The following is a 19,072-nucleotide window of genomic DNA, read 5'->3' as shown; positions in this document are numbered from 1 at the left end:
GGGGGCCGGCGGTGCCGGGCTGGGGGCTCGGGGGCCGGCCGGGCCGGGGGCCGGCGGTGCCGGGCTGGGGGCTCGGGGGCCGGCCGGGCCGGGAGCTGGCAGGGCCGGGCCGGGGGCTCGGGAGCCAGGCTGGCGGGGCTCGGCCGGCGGTGCTGGGCGGGCCGAGGGTGCTCGGCCGGGGACCGGCAGTGCTGGGCGGGCTGGAGATGCGGGGGGGAAGGAGGGGACAGGCAGACTGGGCCGCATCTCCTCCCCCCACACTCCCCTTACCTGCTTCAGGCTTCCCGCGAATCAAATATTCGCGGGAAGCAGGGGAGGGGACGGAGTTGGGGCGGGGACTTTGGGGTTGGGGCGGGGCTGGGGGCGGGGGCGGGGCCCAGTGGAGTGTCCTCCTTTTGGAGGCTTAAAATATGGTAACCCTAGATTATCTACGCTGACAGGGAAAGCCCTCCTATCTGCATAGCTCGTGTCTTCACTGAAGTGCTACAGTGGCACAGCTGCCGCAGTGCAGCTGTACCACTACAGCATTTAAGTGTAGACCAGTCCTTACTCTCTCGTATGCAGTAAATGCTCATCCTCTCTTATGCTGTCATTAGAGGCAATTGGCTCTCTTTAGATTGCAAGTTTTTTGGGGGATAAGGAATGTGTGCCTTACTGTATATTTGCACTGTGCCTAGCATGTTTTGGGTGCGCCTGTAATTCATATACTAAGTAACATTCAGTCCTTTTTAAACAGAACATGGAAGTTGCTAGGGGTCACACTTTTGACATTTACTAAATTATTGTTTGTAAAAATATTTTTATCATGTGCAGTACTAGCCTATTTAAATGTATATGGTTGCCTTGTGAAGCCTTTGCTTAAGACTGAAATCGTGGTTTGTTTTTGTTTTTTCCAAGTAACTTTTAATTCTGTGTCAGGCTTCATATTCCTTAGTCCTTCATTGTAGAGCGTGCAAATTTCATATTGCAGATTGGTTACTATGCAGATTTACTACAGTCTGGGCTACCTGAACAGAAATCTCCTGTACTGTCTGGAAATGAGACATGCAAAGGGAAATGCTCTTCAGCCTCCTGAGAAGGTCAACAAGGTGTTGTTGAGATTTAAAGTAATCTCTGGTCTGGATCAGACTGAAAGCTCTAATTGATAAGAGATTAGTCTTGATGGATATGTCCTACTGTCACATGTGATGGAAAGCGGTGAGACTCACTCATAGTGAATTGTGTTGGAGGGAGAGAAGACTGAAGCTGAGTCACTTTCAGTTCATTAAAAGGCATTGTAGAGACTGAGGGTGCAAAGGGATCTAATGAACTGAACAGTTGTAGGATTTGTTAGGCAAAAATCGCTCTGTTCGCCACTTATGGGAGGAAGAAGCCATTAATTAAGGTAAGGGCATTGTCCTTCAGAAGTAGATATTGGAAGTTTTATTTATTACAAGAATATTTTAAAAGTGCACATTGCTGTTGTGCTGCAGAAAAACTGACTGTTTTGTAGCTGGGCATTATCTGAGAAACAACTGGAATGCAAAAATGCCTTTGAACTCAGGACTGATTTGTTTTTGCTTCACGGGCAGTCAGCATCAATGTTTTTGAACAAAAGGGAGGAGGCCGATTACCAAAAGGTTTCCTGATCATGTGGATAAGAAGCTCTTAAAGAGAAACCGGAAAACAGAAATTCTCACTAATAATTAGCGGTCTGCTGCATTTTGTGACATTTTACAGATTGTAAAAGAAGGAGAATTAAATATCTGCAGTATGCAGCAGGCTGGTTAGGATGTCTAACAGCATTGCCATGGGAAAAACATTGACTAGAATGCTGAAGTATGCAAAATGCCTTTCTTTTATTGGACTTGCGAGCTTAAAAGTAGTTAGTATGAAACATATTAACAACCCGACAACTTCCATGCTGGCCCATAATTGAATATATATAAGCCTTAGCTGTGGGAGGAGGAGGATGTGGATTATTTACCAACAGTCAGAAATCCCCTGAGTTTAGCATTCTGCATTTCTTTTTCCTGTTTGAAGAATGCAACTTTATTCCTGTTCTGGGGAAGAAGCAGGGCACAGCTTCAGACTGGATTTAAAGCGCTAGTCTCTTCTCTTAAGGACCCCTCCCCCTCAAACAAACAGACACATACACTCTCACATACACACGCACGCATGAGAAGGGCTTGTACTAAGGAAGCAGCTGTGAACACAGGCAGATCATACAACTCATAGCTGTGGCTAGAATCTGACTTGAAAGGATTAAAAAAGGAAGAAGGAAAAAGATCTAGAAGACGGACACATGATACTAAAAGGGTAGCTTTGATGGTTAGTAGGTTTGTAGATTACTACTTGCTTCCCCCGAGACTTGACTTAGGTCATTCATCTCTCTGTCTCACTCAGCGTGTGTGTGTGTGTAGGGGACGGGACTAGAAAACCTGCAACCAGAAGTACATATCTGGGTTAAGAACAAACTGTCTGTACTAGGTGAGTTTATTGATTTTTTTTTTTCTGGAAATAGCATGGAACAGTCATTATTTCCTGTTATGTCTCTTCATGCACCCGTGTAGAATACTAAAGCTTCTTAATTTTTAATCATCCACTCCTTTATTTTGTTTAAGCCGAATACTACAGTCAGATAATCATGACTTGCCACGTTTTTCATGACTGTTGCTGCCTTGCATTTGTATTCTTGAAAGTTTGGCAAGACTGGCTAAGGGGGCGGGGGTAGGCAGGGAGGAGAGTGAGGCAGCCAACGAGGTGGGGGCAGGGAGTGACAGCCTAGCAGAGGAAAGCCTTTAGTATTTCCATTTGCTGGTTGCAGTTGGAGGTTCTGAAATGAGTCATGTGCTGCGATAGACAGTGACTGCAGATGTGGTAGATGTTGGCTAGATTACTGAGGATGCAAGATCCAGGTAGGAGAGCAGTGAGATGGCAAGTAATAGCTAGCTCCAGCTAATCCAGTGTGTTATGCCCTTTTTTTATATTGCATCTTTTCTGTGGCCAAGGCCAGGTTTACCCTTGAGAGCTTACAGCGGCAGATCTGTACTGATGCAGCTGTGCTGGCGTAAGATCTCCTGTGTAGCCACTCTAAGCCAACAGGAGAGAGCTCTCCTTTCGACATAATTAAATCACCCCCAGCGAGCACTCCTGCCAACATAGCGCTGTCCATACCGGCGCTTCTATTGTGTGTTTTCACACCCCCGAGCGGCATAAGTTATACTGGCAAAAGTGCTAGTGTAGACATAGCCTAATGTTTAGTTCCCATCTTTGCTATGTAATGGACAGAGCCCAGAATTTTTTTACAGATGTTTCAGACAAGTGCCAACCTGTGTGGACAAGGCATAACTTTTTTTAAAGAAAGGTTGTTGAAAACTATACTTGGACTTAGGTGGATGATAAATTTTCCTGTCCTGTTTTTTGTGGCTCTGTATGGTATATAATATTACTGGAAAGAATAGCAAGTTAATTTGCTGTCCTGATTTTTCATCGACATTGTAATTACTCTATTTTATAGATACTGAGGTAGCATGGTTACGTGACTTGTTCAAGGCCACAAAGTAGGCAGGGTTAGTGCCAGGATTATAACTCATGAGTTCTTGGTTCCCAATCCTGTGACCAGACCACTAGATTGTATCTCAGGGTTATTTGTGGTAGAAAATAATAGGTTTTAGGGCTGTTTGAAATAACTCATTGGCTTGGAGGGAAGGAGTTTGGACAGGGAGAAGCACAAGTAAATCCTAATTTTAGAGGCTCTCAGCAAAGAAACTGAAATAAGGATAATGTCAAAGGTATAGGTAAGGGAGCAGGATATGTAAATATGAGCTCATCATATGTAATTGTAGTAGTAGGTAACACATGGACAGCTCAGCTGAGTTGTTAGCATTGTTGTTGGATCTTTAATTTCTGCATTTCCTTTGCCTAAGTGTAAGCTCTTTGAGCTAGGGACTGTGTTTGTACTTTGTCCAGCACAATGAGTTCCTGCTCCTTGTCTGGGGCTCATAGGTGCTACTGCAATACAAATAATGGTTCTGAAACCCTAAGTGGGTTTTTTTCATGTTGCAGTCGTCATTTCCCCCCTTTATAATCCCACACATCCTGTAGCAGCTGCTCTTACAGCCTTTAGCCTGCATCCAAGGCTTGTCTACACTGGGCTCTTTTTACCAAAAATTTCTCACTGCTCAGAGGGCCTGCTACTGTTGTCAATAGCTAGCGGTCATTGATGCTTTAACCACTATGGCATGTATGTCTGCTTTCAATGGGAATACATTTCAGCTCCAGCAGCGTCTCGGAACCGTGTCTAAACAAGAGCTCCTACCAGAGTCATGGAGCTCATGAGAAATTGGCAAAACATTCTATATTGTAGACATGGCTCAAGAAGGCAGGAGAAGTGCCTATCTCTAGGCAGATTCTTCCAAGACCAGACACTAGAGGATGGGACTATGCAATTCACACACTCCTCTTCCTCTAGCCATGTATTGAAAGCAATGAAATCTTCTGTGATACTTCCAAGGTTGGCTCTAAACCTCAGCACTTTGCATTGGGCTAGCTCATCTGAGGAATCTTGAAAATACAGACTGTATTCTCCTACTATCTAGTTCCTACTTGTTTTGGCAGGCTGGGATGGGTCATAAGGGATTTCTGCGTGATGCCTGTACATATCCTTGGCCCTGTAGCTTAGCAACCTTCCTGAAGATAAGGAGGTTTGACGGGATTCCCTTCCAAGCCCACTAGTGAACCTCAGAGCATTGTTAATTATCTTGTTTTTATAAACATGGAGAATTTGTTAAAGAAAAAATTCTCCTTTGAAAAAGTCATTGAGATCTAGTCTGTAGGGCAAACGGCTTTGTTAACAGTAATGAGTGGGGGGGAGGGTTTGCAGCAGCCTTTTTTTAAACAATTTTTTTCTTTGAGGTCTTTTAAAGTAACACTATAGGCAATTCTTACTCATTTGTGTTCCTGTTTTATGTATTTGTTTATTTTATTGTTGTAATCCATTCAAGCCCTCTGTATTTCCCCTTCCCCTGGCATGCTGTATGACTCTGAATAGGCCAAAACTTCGTACCCAGGGCAGTAGCCACCATCTGTCATTTTTGTTACTTTTCCTTTTTCTTGCAGAGAGAGGCTCCTACTGTCCTTTCCTAACTTTAAAGAACAGGGAGGGGCAGTAGGAGGAAGAAATAGAATGGATCTGATGGATACAGAGGCTTTCCGTTCTCTGGACTTTGAGATGTCAATTTTCCCATAAATCACGCTACTGTTAAGACAAATCTCCTACCTGTCTAGTTGCATCTGCTGTGTATTTTGCTGCTTTTTTGTAAGGCACTCGTAGTGATGCATTTCACCCTTTAATAGGGTTGTATCTGCACTAGCAGAAATGGGACCTCTAATTCACCACCACCATGAGAGCAACAGTGGTAGCAGTAGTGTAGACAAGGCTCAGGTGTTTTTTAACCATCATGTACACAGCTCAGAGTAGAGTTATAAGACTGTGTTAAAATCACCTCAGCCTGATTTCTCTATGGAGTTAAGAAGGAATGTATCCCTCATGTATGTAGGGAGAGGAATTATTTAAGCTCAGTACCAATGTGGGCACAAGAACAAATGGATATAAACTGGCCATCAGGAAGTTTAGACTTGAAATTAGATGAAGGATTCTAACCATCAGAGGAGTGAAGTTCTGGAACAGCCTTCCAAGGGGAGCAGTGGGGGCAAAAGACATATCGGGCTTCAAGACTAAGCTTGATAAGTTTATGGAGGGGATAGCCTAATTTTGGCAATTAATTGATCTTTGACCTTTAACGGTAAATATGCCCAATGGCCTGTGATGGGATGTTAGATGGGGTGGGATCTGAGTTATTACAGAGAATTCTTTCCTGGGTGTCTGGCTGGTGAGTCTTTCCCACATGCTCAGGGTTTAGCTGATTGCCATATTTGGGGTCGGGAAGGAATTTTCCTCCAGGGCAGATTGGCAGAGGCCTTGGGGTTTTTTCGCCTTCCTCTGCAGCGTGGGGCACGGGTCACTTGCTGGAGGATTCTCTGCACCTTGAAGTTTTTAAACCATCATTTGAGGACTTCAGTGGCTCAGACATAAGTTAGGGGTTCGTTGCATGAGTGGGTGGGTGAGATTCGGCGGCCTGCATTGTGCAGGAGGTCAGACTAGATGATCATATTGGTCCCTTCTGACCTTAAAGTCAATGATTCTGTGACTCTGTCGCATTGGCTATGCACATCTGTTTTGTTTTTTTCCTCTGAAACATCAGATATTGCTCTCTGCCAGAGACAACATTCTGGACCTGACAGACTACTGTCCTGATCCGCTGTGGCAAATCCGATGTTCCCAGTCAGCACACACAATTATAGTTATTTTTAAAGACCTGCTCTTCAGCTCCCCAGTCATTCTGTAATAGTATGTAGTACACAGGACAGTGTGAATTGGCCCACGTTTTGTTTATCTGTGTCTACTGGTCTTGCCCTTGTAGCAATAACTCTTTTTTTCATTTGTACTCATAGCATACTCCACATCTGTTGCCGGGGCATCTTTCCTCTGGCTGGGGAAGCAGATACAAGCATATTCACACTTTCTTATCTTCTTTTTAAAAAAACTCTGTCTTTTGTTCACATATGCACTCTCATAGAGAAGATATATTTCTCCTTCCCTGCACCTCCCTGTAGACAGGATGCTTGAGGTCCCCAAAAACATTCAGAAGGTGAGTGTGAGCGATAGCAAGTGTGCTTCTGGGCTGCTAGCATTCCGCTGGGCTGCTGACCTCCTTTTCAGAATTTTGATGCTCCAGTTTGTTTTACCACATTAATTTTCAAGATCAAATTCAGAAAATTTACAAACCTGCCAGTCTGACAGCTTATTCCCTGTCATTAGCAACCCAGGCATGGCTTTTGCAATGCAGCAGAGACAAAAATATTCAATAAATCATTGTTCATAGAGCTCCATAAGTATACACAGCACTAAACAAAACACAGAAACACAAGGTCCCTGCCCCGAGGAGCTTGTAAACTAACTTTGACAAAAACAATACATGAGACAAACTTCAAATGCAAAAAGAGACTTCATTGAGTAGGTCACTGTAGGAAAACTTGTCAAAGGAAGTGAGATTTGGAGGAGGAAAGGAAAGAGAGAAAGCACACTTTACTCAGAAAATAGGAGACAGTTCCAAGCAAATAGGGGTCTGCAAAAAGAAGGTATAAAAAACAGAGTGGGGGAAGGAGAAATAGGAGGCTGTTAAAAGAGCTTAGCGTAATCCAGGAAGAAGAGGGGGATGGGAAAGAGGGGGATTGTTTTGGCAGGGTGAGGAGGAAGGAGAGATGTAGGCATGTTCAGTATTGTACAGAGCCTTGATGGTCAGGACAAGGAGCCTATACTTAATGCAGGAGAAATTAAGCCAGTGAAGATATTTGAGAAGGGGTGACATGGCTGTAGCATCAGGAAAAGATCATGTAGCCATTGTGTTTTGGGTATACTGAGAGGGAGATGGGGGAGAGCAGGGAGGTTGCAACAATCAAGATGACCAAAGCGTGGACCTGGTATATAGCAACCAGAGAGGAAGAAGTGATCCAGTTCAGCAAGAGCCTGATTGTGGGACAAGCTCTACTCAGTGATGGTTAGACCTCAGCTGGAGTACTATGTCCATTTTTGGCCACTAGTGTATAGAAAGGATGTAGAGAAATTGGAAAGGATCCAGAGGTGAGTGACAAAGATAATCAAATGGATGGAATGCAAGCCATATGAGTAAAGGCTGAAGGAACTGGGTATGTTTAGTTTGGAAAAGAGGAGATGGGGGGGGGCAGGGAATGATAGTGGTCTTCAAATACTTGAAAGACTGCCACAGAAAGAGAAAAGTTGTTCTCTCTTGCTCCAGAGAGCAGGACAAGAGGCGATGGATTCAAACTACAGCACAGCAGCTTTAGATTAAATCTCAGGAAAAACTTCTTAACTGTAAGAACAGCAGGACAATGGAACAGACTGCCTGGGGAAATCATGGAAGTTCCGTCACTGGAGGTTTTCAGAAAAAAGGCTGGATAGCCATCTGTCTTGGATGGTTTAGATACAACAAATCTTGCATCTTGGCGGTGGGTTAGCCTAGATGGGGCCCTCTTGTGGTCCCTTCTAACCCTTATGGTTCTATGATTCTAAGCAGAGAGAGAGCGCGCACGCAGAGTCATAGTTAATATCAAGGTTGTAAACCTTTGTGACATAAGATGGTGGACTTGTCTTAGGCTTGAAGCCTGGGGGTAAATGTTGGCAGCTTGAAGGAGAAGAGCTGGCAGAAGAATATGGTCCAGTGGAGGAAGGTGCACCAGGGCATCTGAGGTGAGAGAGTATGCCTTGCCTGTCCTAAGGAGACATTGCTAGTTTTTAGAAGGCTTCCCATTGCTGGTGGCAGTCCTTGACCACTTCACCCCAACTCCAGGACTGCTTACAGAAACAAATTTGAATAAAAGTGTGCGCGTGTGTGTGTGTGTGGGGGGGGTGATTTTGCTGCTGTTAGTGGGATAAGGGAGCTTGCCCCATGCTTTGGCAACTCCCTAGGGCAGATCAAAGATACTAGTTCCATCCTCTCTGCGGAGGTTTGGGTTTATTTTACTGCTCTCCTTGTGTGTAGAGCAGCAGCAACAACTGCCTTCACACTCCTGTCACCAGTCTGTTTGAATTTATGCATGCTGCACATGCTAGGCGGATAGCCCCTATCCTCCAAAGCCGATGAGACCCTTCCAGTGTAGGCGCACACAACTTTTCTAGAGGAAGGCAGGACAAGAGGGAGTCTTCTTTCCCTAGAAAGGTTCCAGTTTGACAACCGTGAGCTTCCTTGTCAGCAGCAGGTACCTGTTTGCAGGTGCTGCTTTGTCCTTATTTATGGCTAATGGCAAGGGAGGGTCTGTTCTCAGTCAGAAAATAAGATGAGGTTTGTTTTTAAAAAGAAACTTGAACTAAAATATTTGTTTTTATATTTAAAGTCAAAAACCTATTTTGTGTTGGTTTTAAAAGGACAGGTTTGAGAGTGGGGTCATGAGAGCTACACTTTAAACTGCAGACACCACCACTGTGTTGTATCTTCTGTTTTTTGTTTGTTTATTTGTTTGTTTTTTAAGGAAATTTGGTGGAGTTGGGTTTTTGGTGACTTGCTGGAACCCATTTGGCAATTTTCAGTTGTCTTCAAAGAGGTTCAGTGTTGTCAAAGTACTGGAGACACTAACTGACCTAGTGGGAAGTGCTTCAGCAGGGAATTCCTGACTGAGCGGTTTCTCAGCTTGAGGCAGGGAGATCTGGATAACCCCTGGGAATTTCTGTGTTGTCCCAGGCCCTCCCTACGGATTCAATTTCATTGTAGCTTCTAACAGTTAAAACTGCCTTTCTAATTGTTGTTACTGTTAACTCCTGATATAAATGATTTAAGAACTTGATCTAACTCATTCTTAGTTTTGTCTGGGTACCGAGGCTTGTATTCACAGAACTGCTTGGATTTGCTTCCTAAACAGAGTTAACTTGGCTTCTTTCTCTGTGATTCAACAGCTAGCTCTGCCATTCTTTTCGTCCAAATCCCCCTTCCCTTGGTATTTTTATAAGGCACAAACATTTTGTCTTCCTGAAGCTGGAAGGAATTTTATAGTAGTGGCCTTTCTGTCAGTTTCTGCTCCAGTGGGAAGAACCTTTTGGCTATACTAAAACTGATTCCAGATGACTTCTGAAAGGCCACAATACATGTGGCCCCTTGTGTAGTTATGCCTGTTACTCAGTTTCATATGCAGAATAGAGAGCAGCTTAATATGTGATGATTTCCCAAGTTCCTTCTTTCTGAACTTAGTTGCATACCCAGACTTGCACACAGTCCAGACAGTCCAGAACAGGCTGGATCCCACTCTAACTCACTAGGAGAGAGGCCAGCCTGAGAGCAACGAAATCATAATCATTTGGAGGCAGATTCCCTCATTTTTATATTTATTTTTAGACAGTTTTTAGTCTCTTCCTCTAGCATTGCAGGATTTTACTGTATGTTTCAATGAGATATAGAATCATAGAAATGTAGGGCTGGAAAGGACCTCGAGAAGTCATCAAGTGCAGCCCCCTGCACCATGGTAGGACCAGCTAAACCTAGCTGACAAGTGTACGTCCAGCCTGTTTTTTCCACAACCTCTTGGAAGCCTATTCCAAAGCTTAACTATCCTTATAGATAGAAAGCTTTTCCTAATATGTAAACTAAATCTCTCTGGCTGCAAATTAAGCCCATTACTTCTTGCCCTACCTTGGGTGGATGTAGAGAACAATTGATCACCATCCTCTTAAACAGCTCTTAACATATGAAAAAACTGTATCAGGTCCAGCGGGACCAGCGGACCTCCCACAGGCATGCTGCCGAAGGCTGCCTGCCTGCCTTGCTTGGGGCGGCAAAAAAGCTAGAGCCGCCGCTGATCAGGTCCCCTCTGTCATCTTTTCTCAAGACTAAACATGCTCAGTTTTTTTTTTAATCTTTAATCATAGGTCAGGTTTTCTAACCCTATTCTCATTTTTGTAGCCCTCCTCTGAACTTTTTACAGTTTGTCCCCATTTTTCCTAAAATGTGGCATCTAGAATTGGACATGGTACTCCAGCTGAGGCATCACTAGCGTCGAGATGAGCAGGATGATTACCTACATACATACAACACTCAAGTTAATACACCCTAGAATGATATTAGCCTTTTATTTTTATTTTTTGGCAAGTGCATTGTCATGACCCACAGCCCTCAAACCCACGTCCATGGGATTCACAGGAGCAGCCATGCTCCAGCCCTCCACTTGGCAGCTTGCTGATAACTACTTATCCAGCCCCAATCTGAGGCTCTGACCCTGACGTCCTATTGGCAATCCCAGGGCAGCCAATTGGCCCACTGGCCCTATTTAAGACAGGAACAGGAAGCTGTCCGAACAAAAGGGATCCATTCTGCTCTGAACTGTCCTGCTTTCCCAGCTTGACTTCCTGGCATGCCAACCTGGCTTGACTCTAGGCATCTGACTTGAGGTTCTGATCTCCATTTTGTCTCTTGCCTCTGACCCCCTGTTACCTTGACCTGGCCTGACAGTGGTTACAAACTTATGGTTCTGATCTCAAGTTTGTCTCCTGCTTCTGATCTCCCAGTATCCTGACCCAGCTGACTCTCGACTCCTCTCATGACTGTAGACTCTGGATCTGCATCATATTGTTGTTTCATATGCAATTAGTGATCCACTATAACCCGCAAATCCTTTTCAGCAGTTATCACCCAGGCAGTTATTCCCCATTTTGTATATGTGAATTTGATTTTTCCTTCCAAGTGAGGTAATTTGCACTTGGTTTCATTGCATTTCATCTTGTTGAAATCAGACCCATTCTCCAATTTGTCAAGGTCATTTTGAATTTTAATTCTGTCCTCCAAAGTGTTTGCAACCCCTTCCAACTTGGTGTCATCCAAAGATTTTATAAGCATATGCTCTACTCCATTATTCAAGTCATTAATGAAAATATTGAATGGTACTGCAGGATCCCACTACAAGCGCTCTTCCAGTTTGTCAGCAAACCATTGATAACTACTTTCAGTGCAGTCTTTCAACCAATTATGCACCTGCCATATAGTAATTTCATCTACACCTTATAATTTGCTTATAAGAATGTCATGTGGGACTGTGTCAAAAGCCTTACTAAAATCAAAATATGTCACTTATACTTCTTCCCCCCATCCACTAGGCCAGTAACCCCGTCAATGAAGGAAATCAGGTTGGTTTGGCATGATTTGTTCTTGACAAATCCATGCTGGCTCTTCCTTATAACTCTATTATCATCTAGTTGGCCGTTGGAAGACAAGATACTGGGCTAGATGGACCATTGATCTGACCCAGTTTGGCCATTCTTATTGTCTTATGTAAATACTTAAAAATTGATTGTTTAATAATTTATTCCAATATCTTTACAAGTGAGGCTGACTGGTTTATAATTCTCCAGGTCCTCCATCATTATTCCCTTTTTAAAGATAGGTACTTTGTTTGCCCTTCTCCAGTGTTCTGGGATCTTACCTGTCCTCTGGGATTTCTTATAGGTAATTGCTAACAGTTCTGAGATTTCTTAGGTAGTTCCTTAAGTACCCTAAGATGAATTTCATCAGGCTCTGCCACCTTGAATATATCTAATTTATCTATATATTCTTTAACCTGTGTTTTCTCTATTTTGGCTTGCATTTCTTCCTTGCATTCCTTCTCTTGTTAATATTAATTGTGTTTAGTATCTAGTTACCATTAAATTTTTTTAGTAAATACTGAAGCAAAACAGGTATTAAGCACCACAGCTTTTTAGATATCATTAACTATTAGCGTTCCTTTCTTGCTAAGTAGATGACATGCACTTTCCTTCATCTTTCTCTTGTTCCTAATGTATTTCCTCTTCTGGTGCTGTTGTAGTCATCTATGGTTGGCCAGCATTCTCCACCCCACTGTCAGTGAAGTCCCGGTACTCTTAGATGCTGTGCAAATGCCATCTCCTGTGCCTATCTTACCTGCTTCCTGACGGACTCCACCAACAGACACCTCTCTCACCTGGTGGGTCCCCTTGCCTGGCTTTTGTTGGCACGAATATGCAGGCTGTATTCCTAACAAGTCAAGACCAGGTCTGGATGGATGTCTGTCGGGGTCCTCCACAGGTGCAGGCAGAGGAAGAGCTAGCAGTGGTGTTGGCAACACACCATTTTCCTCCCGGGGCAGGTTCTTCCTTGTAGAGTACTTGAAAGTTAAGGAAACAACAAACAACCCTGCCTCCTTCCACTGACAAACTCAGTTGGCTACCTCCCTTAGGGTTTGTTTACACCGCAATTAAAAACCTGTGGCTGACCCCTGCCAGCTGACATGGGCTCATGGAGCTCAGGCTCAGGGACTGTTTAATTCCAGTGTAGACGACTGGGCTCAGGCTGCAGACTGAGCTCTGGGACCCTCCCACCTCGCAGGGTCCTAGAGCCCGGGCTACAGCCCAAGCATCTACACAACAATTAAACAGCCCCTTGGCCTGAGCCCTGTGAGCCCAAGTCAGCTGGCACGTGCCAGCCAGGGGGTTTTAATTGCTGTGTAGCCATACCCTTGGTCTCCCAGCTTCCTTTGTCTCACCAGTCACATGTAATTCTTTTTCAAAATCTTTAACATTGCCCCAATTTAACAAACTGGACTAAAGCAGCTTTTTTGTATTTGGTACAGGCCAGGATTTGTTAGCTTTGCTATTCCCCGCCCACATTCTCATTTGGTTTGTTGTTGTGCAAGTCCTGATGTATTCGTTGTAAACAAAAATAATTGATTCTTAAAAGTGTGTTTGGGAAGAGCTGTAGTCAGCACTCTGCAAAGTAAAGTGGTGTCCCTTACCAAGTGCTGAGTGCTGTAGGGGATTATGGTGGAGTCCTCTCTGAGAAGCAAGAAGTAATATGAACCAAAGGATAGATCAGAACTAGATCAGGCTACCCAGTTAATGATTTTAGATTTTAGATGCTTTCCTGAAGTATAATCACTCTGAGCTGTGACTGTTATAAGAAATCCAGACACACTCCTTATGCTACTATAGAGAGGGATATTTTAAAAGAGCTAGTAGCCTGTGTGTGAGAGGTGGGGATATAACATAGTCCTTTGGTACAAGTGCAGTTATGCTGGTTTAATTGACCGTTCCAAAGGCAAGTTAACATTTTGCAGAACTTTTGAGACGACTATTTATATTATGTTTTCATTTTCTCTTGAATTTTTCCTTTTTTGTTTTTCATTCCCATTTCCCATTTTCTAAAGAGGGGGGGATTAAGGGTATTAAACCCAGAGATAGATTCTAAATGAATCATTCAAGATTAGCTATGGAAAAGATCTCTAGGTTTTCTAGTCCACACCCCTTCTAATGCTTTTATCCAGCCTTCTAAAATTCTCAAGTAATGCGGTTTCTACAACCTCCTGTCGGAGACTGTTCTCAGTTGAATAGATCTCTGTCAGGAAGCTTTCTTGGTATTCAGCCTAATTTTTCCATGTCTTAATACCACCCATTACTCCTAGTTATATTACTGTGCACCAGGTAAGTCCTATTCCCCACTGGGTTCTACATCCTTCAAAACTTAGGCTGCTATTCTGCCTCTTTTTATCCTGTCCCTTAGCCAAATTATACATCTCGCATGTTAACTTCACAGGTGCTCAGTTGTTCTGTGATAGGCATGACATATAAACCTGTGTAGACAAATAAATAAATTAATCACTTTTGTGCCTTAAATATTTTTGTTGTTCTTTGCTGAATTTCCTCCAGAGCATCAGTATCTTCCTGGTATTGAATTTCGCAGAACTGAATGAATTATTGCAGATGGCTTCTTACAAGAGCCACACAAACAAGAATGGTCACCTTCCTGCTCCATGACATGATTCCTCTGCATATATGCAGCCCCAATGTCTGCCGGCCCTTTTTGCGGCCATTTCATTTTCCCCTACACCTGTCTCAGCTTTAATGCTTTCCAGGATTCTTCCTCCCATAGACTCTCTGATGATTTTCCCCCAGCTATGTTAGCTGGCATTTTTCCAAGTTCACTCTAATTTCCAAACCATCTGAGTCCCTTTGTATTGTTTCTGTTTTCACTGGCATTTGCAGCAGTTCCCAGTTCAGTATCATTTGCAGATGTTATTGCCCTATTGTTTACTCCCTCTTCCACACAATAAAGAAGATATTAAATAAGATGGGGGACTCTCAGTAAATGCTTCTGCACAGCTCCAGTGCATTGCCTGTAATCGTTCCTGTTAATATACTTCACCGGGACACTATTCTCGTATAAGACCTTGTTAATTAAATTTGAGATCAAAATTTCATGAGACTCTGTTGGATGTTTTACTTTAATCCAAATATATCACATGTAACATATTCACAGCATCCACTGGTTTTATATTTTTTTAAAAAGTCAGTTAGCCATGACCTGCTCCAGTCAGTTCTTATTTTTCCTTGAGTGAGTGTAGTTTGCATTCCAGATGCCTATGAAGGTTTTTCTGCATGACATGTGATTCTCCCTCTCCCCCCGCCCCTTGGCTATGCATTATTGGTGATGTTCTTAAGCTAATAAAGGAAATTCATAATGCTTTAAATCTATTATGCCTTTTGATAACACTGTTTATCTAACACAGTGATTTTTTTGAAAACGTGAAGTCCCCAATATTTGCTTCCTTGTTGAAATAAACAAAAGTATAGATTGGTGCAGTTTTATAACAGACTTGCAATATCCAAATATTCCTTGTTTCTGGACAGAACGAGTCTCTCTCTGTTGGTACCTGCTCTGAGAAGAACTAATTTGCTTTTATTTTAAAAAGATGGAAAGTCTTCTCGGCTGGCTCTGTGTTTTCATGGTGTCTGACAACAGACCCCACTGCTATGATTAATTTATAATAGGAAACAGGGCGTTCTGATATGAGCACTGAGCTTGCGTCAAATGTGAACAAGCTGGAACTAACATAAGCTGTATCTTTTATTTCAGTTCCCATCTGATGTGCCTGCCTTCTAAACTATAAATAATGTATAGCCCTTTTTACATCCACTGGTCTAAACATTGGAACTCAGCATGGCTCATTTATATCTCGTTTTACTCTGGGTCCCTTTCTCATGTCCCCAGATAATAGGATCTAGCTCAAGCCTGGCTGCAAGCCTGATTTATTTATTTTTTTAATTCTCCCTTTCCTTAGATTTTATACTGTTTTACAGTAATTTAAGATACAGAATGAGCTGTAAGAGCTCTTCTTTCTGCTACAGCTTGCATTAACTCTTGACTGACGTGGTGTCTCCACAGTTAGCACAAAGACTGGAACATCTTAATTTCTTAATTGTAGTATCAAGTACAAAATAACCTTAATAAGGGACCTGTAATTTTGATATCTATAGTGGAAAATCTCTAATTTCCATATTCATAGTATTGTAGCAATAAGTGTTCTCTCTTTTTCAGTTAGACAGATATAATTGTATTCATCACTGGCCCACTTGTGGTTTTACTTGAATGAGATGTCTTTTTTTTTCAATTAGTACCACAGGAGAACCTTGTTAATTCTCGTAGTCATAAACCACAAATGTATTAATGGTCACCAAAAACATCGTGGTGTCACACCACTTCTCATCAATGATTTAATAGTAGAATACCAAAGTGAGTTCTCCATATATTTGTAAGATTTTAATTACTTTCATATCAATAAAATACTACAGAGCACTTGCACAACAATACCCTAGGAAAGGGTTTCTCAACCTGTGGGTTGGGACCCAAAATTGGGTCGCCAGGATGTTTCAAAGGGTCACGTGGCAGCCTGTGGCTCCCGTCCCCTGGGACTGGCTGGGCTCTCCTCCCTGCTCCAGGCACTGCAGCCTCTGGTGTCCCAGCACCACTCAGGTTTGGCCTAGCCGTCATGATGACAGGAATCTGGGTGAGTGGTACTCCACTCCCATGAGCCAGGTCACAATTCCAATCTCACAAATTTGGTCCAGTCAGTGGGGTGGGGCCAAACCTGAGCGGCGCTGCAACGCCCGAAGCAGAGATCCAAGCCTGGCTAGCCCCACAGCACAGGAGCTGTCACTGTGGGGTTAGTGCCAGGCAGAATCCGACCAAAACCACCCCAGGGCCTACACCCTCAAATTATTTACTGGGTCGCGACAGGCCATAAACATTTACAAATGGGTCCTGGGCCCAAAAAGGTTGAGAACTAGGGGTACTACATAATTCTTGCAAGCATTATAACTACTCTACACTTGTCAAAATAAATGAATGAAGTACATTGGGAGACAGGGTGGCCTTGTTAGGCTAGAGAACTGGACTGAGAAACAAGACACTTCACTTTTAGTTGGGTCTCACTGTGAAAGCTTGTAAAAAAAAAAAAAAAAAAAAAAGTAACCTCAAAATTACCCTCTCTATAATGCACACGGTTGTAAAGTTTTTATATAGCACCTCTCATCCAAAGACCTCAAATACCATTTTCAAATGTAGTATAGGATGCTGTCGGAACCTTTACAATCACATTTTGTATTTGCAAGTTCTCTAATTCACAAAATTTAGTTGTCTATAGTGAATCTCCCAGCTGTTATTACAAATGTGATGCTGGAATTACTATGTGCACTTCTCTGGCCAGTATTTTACAAGAGGTCAGTTTAGATGATCATAATGGTCCCTTCTGGTCTTAAAACTTATGAAATTATCACTGTTCTATTATACTTTGTCTTGTCATACAGCACAGAAACTGCCTCAGTTAAATGCACAAACATGTTTTGTTTTGCCAAGCTTAGAAAGTTGGGTGAAGGGCAGCTGAGTAAACTGTGTTTTATGTCTCCATTCTTTTAGAACACAGTATAATTTCATTATGACCAGACCACATGTACTGGTCCCCTCAGCACTTTGTTCCAATTTGAGTGGTGGAGTGTGGAGGAAGTAGTATGAAATGGATAGTAAGTGGGTGTTTGGGGTGGGGTGCGTGGAGTGACTTCATCTCATGTTCAGGATTAGGCTGACTAGATCAGTTCAAATAGCAATGAAGCCTCCACATCCTATGCCTGTTGGGACTGCAAAAAGATGGACTGTTCCTTTCTATGTTCATGCTGCTTCTGGCTGTGGGTTGGGATGTTGATTTCTTTTTATTACCTGAGTTTGTGATTCTATAAAGAAGCTATAAAGTTCCGATTTACTTTCAGTTTTAATATATATCTCCTCATTTATAGTCATCCAGTTGAACATGTAAAACAAAACTTGATTTCCAATTAGTTGATGCCGGTGCACTTGTATCTAATGCAATATTTAATCACAAATCTGAGGCATGGGCTAAGATTGAAACTATGGGATCCCTTACAGTAACTTCTGAGAGTAGAGTCAGAAAAAAGTGCACAGGTTGCACAGACATTTATTTAAATGTCCCATTCTGACACACAGTCAGCTGGTTTGTACTGTCCCTGAATTCTTCTCCAAATCTTTATTAATTTCTGATTTTTGAGTGTGATAGAACGTTTGTTATTAATTAAAACACACAGATTCTTAGTTGTTTTCTGAAGTAAAATTAAAACTGCAAGAAACTCAAAGTGAACCCATTAATTCAGGGGAAGCTTTACCTGTCTTGTGTATGTTAGTGTTTCTCCAGTGTCCCTCAGCAGCAACCCAAACAAGTGAGTTTGGTTCTATTAGTAGATGCAGATGTGGGGAAATAAAGCTCCGCTGTCACAACCGCTGCACTGTATGGGCTTGGTCCTGAGAAGTGTTAAACACCTAAAACTCCCACAGAAATCTCAGGATCTACCCCTATTAGCCCAGATAGCACCATTGGAAATGTCCTCTGCAATAAAATATAACCATAGTAATCTGTATCTAACGTGCCCAGAGGCACCTGAAGGATATAGTGGAATGTCAGGAATGGTGTAGAAGAAACTGGGGATGTGAAGGGCCCAATCTGGTGGTTCTTGTACACTAACTGACTTCAAAGGAAGTTTTGGGTGTGCAGAGAAGGTTCAGATTAACAGATTATAAATTGCTCTTCCATAGCATTTTACTATATCAGGCCAGAGCTAACAGGCCCATGCAGCCTTAACTCTGCCCTCTGTCAACCATCTAACCGGGGTAGCACAGCCGGCGGCTTGAGTGCAAACCTGCCTGGACCCCCCTAGATACATACTCAGTTGGCTAGCCCGAGCCACTTCCCCTACCCTGGCTACACTGATATTTTTAGCATGCTAGCTTGAGCAGAGCTACCATGGGTACATCTATGTGAGCTGGGAATCCTATTTCCCCATTCAAATGTAAATGTACTCATAGCATAAGGGAGTTTTAAAGCTATAAATTGTACAGTGGTGGTATTCTTTCGGGGCAGTTGGCTAAGTGTGTGAGTTTATGCCAGTATCTGGAACCTCCTGAATCTCATGGTGCCGAGGGGCAGTGTGAGTATGTACTATGAGCCTTGCTCAAAGAGGGTAGAGGGAAGGTGGCATTCCCCTGTCCCTGCGATGCACTGTAGAAATATAATTTCTTTCAATAATAAAATAGTAGAATCTCTGGCGAGATTACAGGGAAAATAAAGACTTCACCCATACTGACAATCCATAATTAAAAAGGATAATTTTTAACAG

General features: G+C 42.8%; 1 protein-coding gene across 5 annotated transcripts in view; it reads left to right on the top strand.

The window, feature by feature from the left end:
• MCC (MCC regulator of WNT signaling pathway) overlaps nt 1–19,072 on the top strand; it is a 321,315-nt gene that overhangs the window by 178,582 nt on the left and 123,661 nt on the right. The window contains exon 1 of one of the 5 annotated variants that reach the window (XM_034773023.1): nt 2,142–2,310. The exons of the other annotated variants lie outside the window; for them this stretch is intronic. Within the exon in view, the coding sequence (XP_034628914.1) occupies nt 2,308–2,310 (3 nt within the window). The 5' untranslated portion in view covers nt 2,142–2,307. Of the gene's footprint in view, nt 1–2,141; nt 2,311–19,072 lie in introns of those variants that run through there. 5 annotated transcript variants of the gene reach the window in all.

Source organism: Trachemys scripta, chromosome 6, assembly GCF_013100865.1.
Source record: "Trachemys scripta elegans isolate TJP31775 chromosome 6, CAS_Tse_1.0, whole genome shotgun sequence".
Classification (NCBI taxonomy): Eukaryota; Metazoa; Chordata; order Testudines; family Emydidae; genus Trachemys; species Trachemys scripta.
This window is presented reverse-complemented; position numbering and strand designations above follow the sequence as displayed.